Source organism: Cupressus sempervirens, chromosome 11, assembly GCF_028749045.1.
Source record: "Cupressus sempervirens isolate cs-2001-9-10 chromosome 11, ASM2874904v1, whole genome shotgun sequence".
In the NCBI taxonomy this organism is placed as follows: Eukaryota; Viridiplantae; Streptophyta; class Pinopsida; order Cupressales; family Cupressaceae; genus Cupressus; species Cupressus sempervirens.
The window spans coordinates 786,051,916-786,062,390 of NC_143128.1; the positions used below are offsets into that span (position 1 = coordinate 786,051,916).

The window sequence follows — 10,475 nt, forward strand, 5'->3', positions numbered from 1 at the left end:
TACAAGGCTCTGGAGAAACTTGGTTAGCAGGCCCCCTTCCAAATTCCTTTCTTTAACTTCTCTTGGAATGACCTATCCTGTATCGGGGTTCCTTTTTTGTAGACATTTGGTTCATAATTTTGGCTACTATTGTCTGGGCTCTATGGTGGTAGAGAAATATGAGAATCTTTAAGAAACAAGAATCTTCGTTGGAGCTAGTTTAGGAGTTAATCGAAGGCTCTATTGTAGAAAATCTAAATGCCTTCACAAGAAGGACCAAATCCTTATCTTCCTAGTTCCATTCGACTGACAACAGAATATTAAATGGTTGGAAGGGAATTTCCATTCCCCTCAAGGGGGTCCTAGTAAGTGAACCAACTAAGTTAGATTGCAGATTACAGGCTAGATGGTGCCCTCCAGTTGGGCCTTTCCTAAAACTAAAATTTGATGGTGCTTGTAAAGGAGACGTAGGAAAATTTGGCATTGGGGGCATCATTAGGAATTCTAATGGGCAAGTCATTTGTGCTTTTGCTACAAAGATTCCAGATGGTACAAATAATTAGGCCGAAGTGAGAGCCCTTTTGGAAGGTGTTAGGCTGGCTATCTCCATGGATATCTCACATTTTGCCATTGAAGGTGATTCTCAAATAGTTATTTCAGCCCTTGCAAATCAAAGCCAAGTTTTGTGGGACCTTCACAATGTCATTAAGGAAGTCTGGAATCTCTTTCATAGGTTCTTTGAATACATTATTTACATTATTGGCCATTGTTATAGGGAGGCTAATAGCCTAGCTGATTGGTTGGCAAATATTGGGGTGAATAGCAATAAAAATTTGACTACATTCGATGTGGTACTTGTAAACTGGCGTTCTCTAAGGTCATTATTAGGAAGAGAATCTTAGAGGAAATGAGATTTTCCTAACATAGGTTTTGTTCTTCTGATGGCTGTTGGCATTAGCCCTATATTTTGATTGTCTTCTTTATGGAAGCTCTCTTTCCAGCTTCTTTCCTCCTTGTTCCTTTTCTTGTTTCCTTGTTCTATTTTTAATAAAGTGTATAGTGTCTCTATACACTTTTATCAAAGAAAAAAAAACCCTATATATTTTTTAAAAATCAATAAACAAAACTTAAATCTTTTTTCAAAACCAATTCATAATATAAAACCTAAATTCTTTATAGTACATATAAACAAAACTAACTTCAATCATTATTTAAAAGAAATAAAGAAAAGTTAAATCTTTTTAATTAAAATAGACAAATTTAAACTTTTTTTTTCTCCAAATCAATTACGATAGAGACCCCAAATATTCTTTTCAAATCAATTATAATAGAAAATCTAAATCTTCTTACCAAATCAATTTTTTTTTTTTGAAAAAGAGGGGGTAAAAATTTATTCAACTAAAATCAGAGTACAAAGCAAAATCCCATGACCCACAAAAACACTACATATTCATGTCACCCAATATCAACTGCTCAAAAATCCCACTAAAATCAGTAGGTAACTCCTCCCTTCCACTAATATCCCACCCATCCACGTTCTCTGAAGCCCACTTCTTCAAACAATCAACCACTCTGTTCCATTCTCGAGGGATATGACAAAGGAGATAGAGTCTAAAGAATTACAGAGACTTAAAGTCTATCTGACCAAAGCAGCTAATTGCCAACTAAAATTCTCCAAGCTTTGACTATTCAACATGTCCACAACAATCTGAGAATCAAACTCATAGATCATCCTCTTCTAGCCTAAAGAGCAACATCTCTCAACTACAATCTTAATAGCAAGGGCCTCCATCAGATTATTAGAGTGTTAACCTTTGTAGGTAGAGAAGAGAAAAACCATACCACCATCATTGTCTCTACCTATGCCCCCAATACTAGCATGACCAGGGTTCCCTCAAGAAAAACCATCCATATTAATCTTCAAAATCCCAGTTGGGGGGGAGCCCACCTCCCATCCCGACAAACCCATTGCTTTCCCTAGCGAAGTCTCTTTCCAAGGTTGTCCCCCTGTCTACTATCTCTCAAATCCAAATTTTGCACAGTAGAAAAGTCACCAGGGTCAATACTTTCAAACATATCACACTTTGCAGAGATGGTCTCCTAAAGCCTACTAAGAATAATCCTCCATAGATGCCAACTTTCTAACTTGGAGTCACATAAATTTTTGTGGTCCTACTCTAGCCAAAGGTTCCAAAGAATGGGGGATGGCTTGACCATCCATGCAACTCACAAAAAAGAAGTCTTCACTGGAGGTCTACCCAAACTCTCATAGAAGTCAATTAAAGAGGTTGTATGAGCACAACCATGTCGCCAAGCCTCCCACCATCTTGGCCATATTTCTTCTGAATAAGGGCAGAGAAAAAACAAGTGAGAAGTACATTCCTCATTGTTTGAATAAAGGAAACAGATATAAGGTCCCTGAAAACCTCATTTGCGAAGATTCTCCCAAGTGAGGCATTTGTTCTGAGCCAACAACCATAAGAAAAAATTACATTTTGGCCAAGAAAGATTAAACCAAACCTACTTCCACTAGTTCAACTCATTTGGAACTTGTAGGTTCCTATCAAGAATACCATAACCTTGAGCCACAGTAAACTTTTCTTTGGGGCTAGGACCCCAGGCCAAGACATCCCACTGATGGATAGAGTTGCAAAACCTACTTTCTAAAGTTTTAGTGAGAATAGCACGGTCCTCATCAGAACCATTGACATGCTACTCCTAAGGGTCCTTCCAAAAAGTCACCTCCACCTAACCCAAACACTTGACCATCTTAAAGTTCTCTACCATAACCCATCCAACATTAGTAAAAATGTGGCAAAGAGTCTGAAGGTATGGGAAGCTAGAGAGAATGGGAGGATGGCCATCCCATGAGTCCTGCTTAATAAGTTGAGCACCCTTCTTAAGAGTGTCCCAAATATAGGAACCTTTACCTGCCAGAGTAAGTCTTGGAACATCCAGATAATTGGCACCCAAAAAATACTTGTGGCCAAGAATCTTGGCCCAATCCCGATCCTGACATTTACACCATATCCAGTACAACTTAGCAGCCAAAGACATGACAACAAGAGCCATCAACCTAAAAAAAGGGCCACCTGCATGCTTTGGCCTTCACACAGATTCCCACTTAACAAGGCTCCATTTCAAGGAAAGAAAGCTGCCAGACCAAAGGAATTGTCTAGATAAAGCATCAAAATCCCTCAGAAAGCTAGAAGGAGGAACCTGAACACAACATCTATAAATTGGGAGATACTGCACCATAGTCTTAAGGAGAACCACTCTCCCAGATGAAGATAACCATCTATAAGTCTAGTGACTAACCTTACTCTAGAATTTATCCAAAATCCCCTGCCAGTAATCTCTTTGCTGAGAACCCAATACTAAAGGAACCCCAAGGTACATCAAAGGAAGAGATCCGATTTGAAATCTAAGAATGCTTGCAATCCTATTCTGAATAAGTTGAGGGGTTTTAATGAAATAAATAGACTACTTATCATCATTAATATGTTGCCCTGAGGCTTTCAAATAGGTATCCAAAGCTCGCCTAAAATTCACTACCTCACTGATTCTAGCCATGCCCATTAACCTAGTGTCATCCACAAAATGAAGATGAGAGTAAGAGGGAAGATTATTATTCCATCTCCAACCTTGGATAAGACCTTGCCTCCCCTATGATTTTAAAAATTTTCCAATACCCTCTGCCATGATGATGAATACATAGGTAGATAAAGGATCCCCTTGCCGAAGTCCCCAAGAAGCTCCAAACAAATCAAATAGTTCCCCATTAATGAGAACTGAGAAGGAGGAAGAGGTCACACAGCTTAGAACCCAATTCACCCACTCCTCATCAAAACTAAAGGCCAAGAGAATTTTCTATAAGAACTACCAACTCACCCAATCATAAGCTTTAGCCATGTTGAGTTTAATAAACATAACTTTCTCCTTGGATGTCGACATAGAGTGGATCACCTCCATTACTATCACAACTCCATTCAAAATCTATCTACCTTCAATAAAACCACCATGTTCAACATAGATGAAAGAACCAAGGAATGGTTTGAGTCTCTCAGTGATCAGTTTGGTAATAATCTTATAGACAACATTACATAATACTATAGGCCTGAATTGGTCCAACCTATTAGCCTCTTCCTTCTTAGGTATAAGAGCCAAGAAAGTAGAATTTAAAGACTTCAACATCTGTTTATTTCTATGAGATTCCTGTACCACTTAAAGGAGATCAAACTTTATTATTTTCTAGAACTCCTAGAAAAATTCAACTGAAAAGCCACCTGGACTAGGGGCCTTGCCCCTTTTCATATTAACAACAACTTTCTCTAGTTCTGGTAACAAGATGGGGCTTAAGAGGGCCTCATTCATCTCAGCAGAGACCAAGAGGGAGATACAATCCAAAATAGCATGCTCCTCAAACTTAGAAAGAAGAGCTTCCCTAGTAAAAAGATTAGAAAAATAATTGATAGCCTCCCTACAAATTTCTCCATAGGATGAGATCTGGTCACCATCAGATGAGACAAGAGAGGAGATAGAATTACCCTGTTTCCGAGCCTTCACTGAGTTTTGGAAGAAAGAAATATTCCTATCCCCTTCCTATAACCAATCAAAATGATAACTCTGCTTCTAGAAAATCTCCTCTCAAAGCTCCCATTCCTCCAGTCCCTTTAGAGCCTAGGTCTTAGCTTAAATCAAATAAGATGTCATCCCATGATCTCTAATCTAATGGATAATATTATTCAGCTTGGTCTGAGTAGCTACCTTCTGAGAATGAAGATTCCCAAAATGATGTTTATTCCATCTCTTAAGCCTATACTTCACATGTTGGAGCCTCTTATTAAAAGTGTACATAACCATTCCATGGGTAGGCTTCCCCTCATACCACCAATCCACCATAAGGTCAGGTAAAGACAAGTCTTTGAGCCACATCAACTAAAATTTGAAGGAGGGACATTTGATGACACTATATGAGGTGATGAAGAACTTAATGGGTCAGTGGTCAAAGCCCCTCCAGTCAAAATTTTTAGAATTGGTGATCCACCTGTTGTTTATCTAGTAGTAGGAAACCAAAAATCTATCAAGCCTTTCTAAGATAGCCTCACTCCCACATCTTCGATTATTCCATGTAAAGACACCATTGGTTGTCTTCACATCAATGAGATTCAATGAGCCAATCATATCCCTAGGAAAATTTGAAGACGGGTCTAGCCTAGCTAGCCCACCTCATTTTTCCTCCAAACTAGTGACAACATTAAAGTCCCTAGCCATAATCCATGGGACAAAAGGGTCCACTGATCAAATGAATTTGATATGAGCCCATAAATGTGATTTACCTAAAAAATTAGTAGGAGCATATATATTGGATAAGAGGCACCTTTCTCCAGTTTCAAAACTAGAAGCAACCAAAGAGATGGAGAACCGACTAGAGGTCCACCATAAGGGGAAAACTTTTCTAGGGTCCCAGAAGCAAGCCACCCCTCTTGAACTATTCAAAGAACCTACTCCTTGCCAAGAGCCTTGGGGCTAGATCCGCGAACCACAGTTAGCCAATCCCTCCATTGTAAGCTTAGTTTCTTGAATAAAGATCACATCAGGAGATTGAGACTTAATTAATCTATGAACAACCTTTTTTCTGGGGATTCTGTTCAACCCCCTTACATTCCATGACAACAAAATCATTTATGGGGGTGAGAGAAATGAGAATCAATGGGTTTCATAGACCCAAACTCAACCAAATTTTCACCCACTATCTTCACCTTCTCCTAATCAGTCTTCCTACCACTCTTTGACAGTTTATCCAAAGACCCCTTTTTGAAAGATTTCTATTGTATACCTAAGACTAGAGGAGCCTTATTACCCTTTGCAGAATCTAGGGTCCCCTTGGGAAAATTGGGGATAGGAGTCGCCAAGATAGGACCCATCAAACCCTGTGATTCACCAATATCTCCAATATCCTGAACAAGAGGAGGCAAATCAATATCCAACTGTCCAGCCTATTGTTCCTCTGTAGTTAGAATCTGATCCTCACTTTGCATATCTGCAACTTGAATCTCCTGTTGCCCTTTGACCTTAGAAAGAAGCTCAACTGGGGTACCTTCCTCTTGGGCCAAAACTCCAAGAGCATCAAACCTATTAAAAGTGTCATTAGTTTGCCTGTCTATCTAGGTTCTCTTCTTTCCTTTTCCTTTGTTATGAGACTTGACTTGAGCAAATCCCTCACTATCAATTGGTCCAATAGATGAAGTAGCCTTCCCCTTGCCCTTCCCAGGGGGTCTAGGAGCATCCAAGGTGGGGTACTTGTTCCTAGGACATTTGTGATATATATGTCCACATTCATGGCATTCTGCATCTGAATGGTAGGGTCTCATAATCCAACTATTGGATCCAATTAGATGATCCCATGCAAATTTCCATAGAGTCTAGCAATGGATTATTTAAATCAACTTCTACACAAATAGGGGAAAAAAAATTACCTTATGATCTTGCGTCTGTGTAGCTGAACCCATAGGTTTCCTAAGAAGCAGCAAGATTGAGTGAAGAATATCTTCCCTCCAAAATTTCAAAGGTAGCCTCAGTAAGTAGACCCACACCAAAACTCAAGAGGGTATTTCCTTAGCAGAGTTAAAGCCCATATGTCAGGGCTTGATGAAAAGCCCCACCTGATTAAAGAAATAAGGGGCCCCTTCAAAATGCCTTATTCTTGTCTGTCATGCTTGAAAAGATAACCATAAAGTACTTATTGGCTGCTAACAAAATCTCCATATCTCCTTCTGGGTTCCACATCCAATGAGCCCAAGATTCTAGTACAGGAAAGAAAAGGCAAAGACCCAAAAACATACAAATAAGAGCATGATTGCTCTAGTATTCAACATCCTCTGAGACTTATTCAAGTTGAATAACCAAAATTGGTTGGTCCTTGGCTCTTTGCAAACATCCATTAATTTTCTTTATTCGAAGCTCCCCTTTTGGAGAGGATTCACCATCCCCCGAATGAGGCTTACCATTAAGATCCTTAATATTGGCATGCAATGAGGAAGATGGCTCCCCCATCACCGCATCGCCAATGGGAAGCTGGGAGGAGGGTATACCTTGATCTCCCGTTCCCCACTGGACCAAGACTCAGCAAAAGTGAGGAGGGAATGGGGCAAAAACCCCAGAAACTAAACCCACCGCAGCCCCACCGAAAACGAAGCACAACGATGCACAAAAGTCACCCACAGGCTTGAAAAACCCGACCACCGAATCCTCCAGCACATGGCCAAGTCAGAAAACGGTGGCACTGAAATCAGATGACCAACACACCTCTAGATTGCAAACCAGGAACGTCACAGGGGCTAGGGCACAGAGGCCCTAGCAGATTCCAGGTTTTCGCACACCATTTTCAGATCAAATCCTTCACTCTATTTTAATCAAAGGAGTTTTTTTAATAAGTAATCGGCCAAAGCCTAGATCAAGTAGATTCGAACCCAAGACCTCCCTAATGAGAGGCTCGCAATTTACCAATACATTGTAGGCTCTTGCCTATTCCAAATCAATTAACCCTTAATTAAAAAATACAATTTTTAAAAATAAAAATCAAACCTAATAAAGTCTAAACTCTTTACATTTTCAATATATTTTTAGCTAAAATATTTCCTATCTTCTTATTAAAGCGTGTCCATAAACTCTTCCTACTTAGACATTTATCCTCCCCCGCCAACTTTAGCTTCCCCACAAACTTTGGCAGGGCTCTAAATTTTAAGAAAAAAGTATGTTCTAAATTCAAGATAAAATTGTGCCCTGAATTTGCCTACTATAAATGTAAATATGCATTATTGGTAAAAGGTAAATAAAATGATTTGATCTTCTAATGTGTATGCAAATATATTTGTGGACAGTCTTTCCCAAATGATCCCCATTAACACATTATTTTTTCTCCAACTTTTAAATTTCTGTGATCTGCATCCATTAAATTGCTTTTCATTTATTTCACACAAATGTATATAGTCTCTGCATAAACTATGTAAGTTTCTAAACTTCGTCTCTGCTAAACAGACATAAATGCTGAATACAGCTAATTAGAGAGGAATTAACCATTGTTTAAAATGACGGATCTGTTATTTTTGCATGCGATGGTGACGTGTGTAAAACAGGAAAATGACTGGGCGGTCAATGAACGGGGAGGATCGTTGCGATGGTCGTCCATTCGTTTCAACCGTTGATCACACAAAATAGGTTGGATATAAGGATTTGTCGTTCGTTTGTAGCTCATTAACCATCCTTCTTTCATCTTCTTGGATTTTCTCTTGACACAGTTTCTTTGCTCTCAATATCCATGGCGAAGGAGATCAAGAAAGTGCAATTGAAGAGTTCAGAAGGTGAGATGTTTGAGATTGATGAGGCGGTGGCATTTGAGTCGATAACATTGAAGCATATGATTGAGGATAAGGGTGCAGAGAATGTGCTGCCCTTGCCAAATATAAATAGTGACAGCCTCGCCAAGGTTATCGAATTTTCTAAATATCATATGGAAGCTTCCAAGATCAGCGAGGGAAAGGCCGCCATTTCGAAGGAGGATGTGGAAAAGTGGGATCAGGAGTTCGTAAAGATGGATATGGCTACACTTTTGGCTGTTATTGTGGTATGTATGGTTCTCCGTGTCCCTTTATTGTTATTTTTGCTGGTATCCTTAGGGTTTTGAAAAATAAAATTGAACCTTCTACCTTTTATGTTGTAAATTTTTAGGGCAGGAGTTAGGGTTTTCTGGAAATATTAATGGATAGTTCGGCTTTAAAGCACATGGATTTCGAATATTTGATCTTAGGATGAATTTTGTTAGCGTTTGGTTTGCATGGATCTATGGTTGTAGTTAACCAATTTTTCTGTTTTCGGATAAATTGAGCATTTTTGTTTGCGGATTTTATCTGGCATTATATTTTATTTATTGTAGGATTTTCCAGATGAATTATTGTGTTATTTGTTTTATATGCTTCATATGTTTTTTACGTCTGGTTTCTGTCCCTATGCTTGTATTTTCGGTGGTTTGTGTAGCCTCTGAACGATCTGTCTTTGACGATTTTCCGATATTTTCATGAAATTTGAAGCAGATCGTGGAAGGATTTCCATAAAATCTGAAGCAATTTGTTACGAATTAAAAGAAATTTGAAGGAATTTTTCAGGTTATCCACAGAATTTGAAGCTTTCTATTTTAAGGTTGTTCAAAAACTTTGAACCTCTTTACTGAAAAGAACAACAATATTTGAGCTACTTTTGATCCCCTTAAAGTATTGAATTGATTTTTTAGTTAATTAATCTTAAGATTAACACACTTCTTCACTCAAGTAAGTGATATCCATCTCCGTAAGAGATCCGAAGATTATTTATCTGCAGAATTTGAAGCTTTCTATCCAAGGTTGTTCAAAAAATTTGAACCTCTTGACTGAAAAGAACAACAATATTTGAGCTACTTTTGATCCCCTCAGAGTATTGAATGGTTTTTTTAGTTAGTTAATCTTAAGATTAACACACTTCTTCACTCAAGTCAGCGATATCCATCTCCGTAAGAGCTCCGAAGATTTTATATATATTCAAAATACTAGTAAAATTGTACATGTGTGTTTAGTCCATTTTTTAGATAGATATATGTTTGTGTTTGCCTGTAGACGATATGTTTATTTGTTAAATATTTTATAGTAGTGTATTTGATAACGTGCTTGTTATTATGTATAATTTTATTTGTTGTGAACAGGCTGCAAACTATCTGAAAATAAAGAACCTTGTGGAATTAACGGCTCAAACTGTTGCTGATATAATGAAGGACAATAAGCCAGAAGATATCCGAAAGACATCTAAGATACAGAATGACTAGTGTCCTGAAGAGGAGGAGAAAACCTATCGTGAAAATAAATGGGCTTTTGAGTAAATTTGGACACGGCAAGCAATTTATGTTTTACATTGTCTCGTGGCATGTTACTTGTTTTCTTGCCTATTGTCTCTATATTGACTTGTCTTGTGGCACCGTACGCGGATTTCTCGTCAGTTTTCTTTAAAATGACTTGGTGGTCTTTAAGAACTTTGGTGGTCTTGTAAGAACTTGGATATTTCACAAGTGATATATGGCATTCTTTTAAGAACTTGATATTTGATAACTGATCGATTGTTTTAATCAAGAATATTTTGAAGGGTTTTATTTTGATTGTTTTGTAAAGACATAAATGGAATGTTCTTTTAATGAAATATAAATTAAATATTTTTTGTGAATTTGATATATTTCATATTTTTTTATTGAATTTGTATTGACAATGTATTAATCAAGGGTACTTTGAAATATTTTATTTTGATTGTTTTGTAAATATATAAATCAAATGTTTCTTTATTAAATTTGATAGGTTTGTTAATCTTCGATTGAAATTGTTGTATTGACTATGTTTTGACAAAAGATACTTTGAAATGTTTTATTTTGATTGTTTTATAAAGATATAAATCAAATATTTCTTTTTTTTGTTTGAGGT

The 10,475-nt window shown here is 37.7% G+C and overlaps 1 protein-coding gene across 1 annotated transcript; it reads left to right on the top strand.

Moving 5' to 3' along the window:
- Nucleotides 1-8,240: 8,240 nt before the first annotated feature.
- LOC149531947 (SKP1-like protein 1B) lies at nucleotides 8,241-10,157 on the top strand. Its single transcript, XM_089809298.1, has 2 exons — nucleotides 8,241-8,605; nucleotides 9,713-10,157. Exons 1-2 carry the CDS (start codon nucleotides 8,300-8,302, stop codon nucleotides 9,830-9,832), a joined length of 426 nt encoding a protein of 141 aa, XP_089665424.1. The 5' UTR covers nucleotides 8,241-8,299; the 3' UTR covers nucleotides 9,833-10,157.
- The last annotated feature ends 318 nt before the right edge of the window (nucleotides 10,158-10,475 follow it).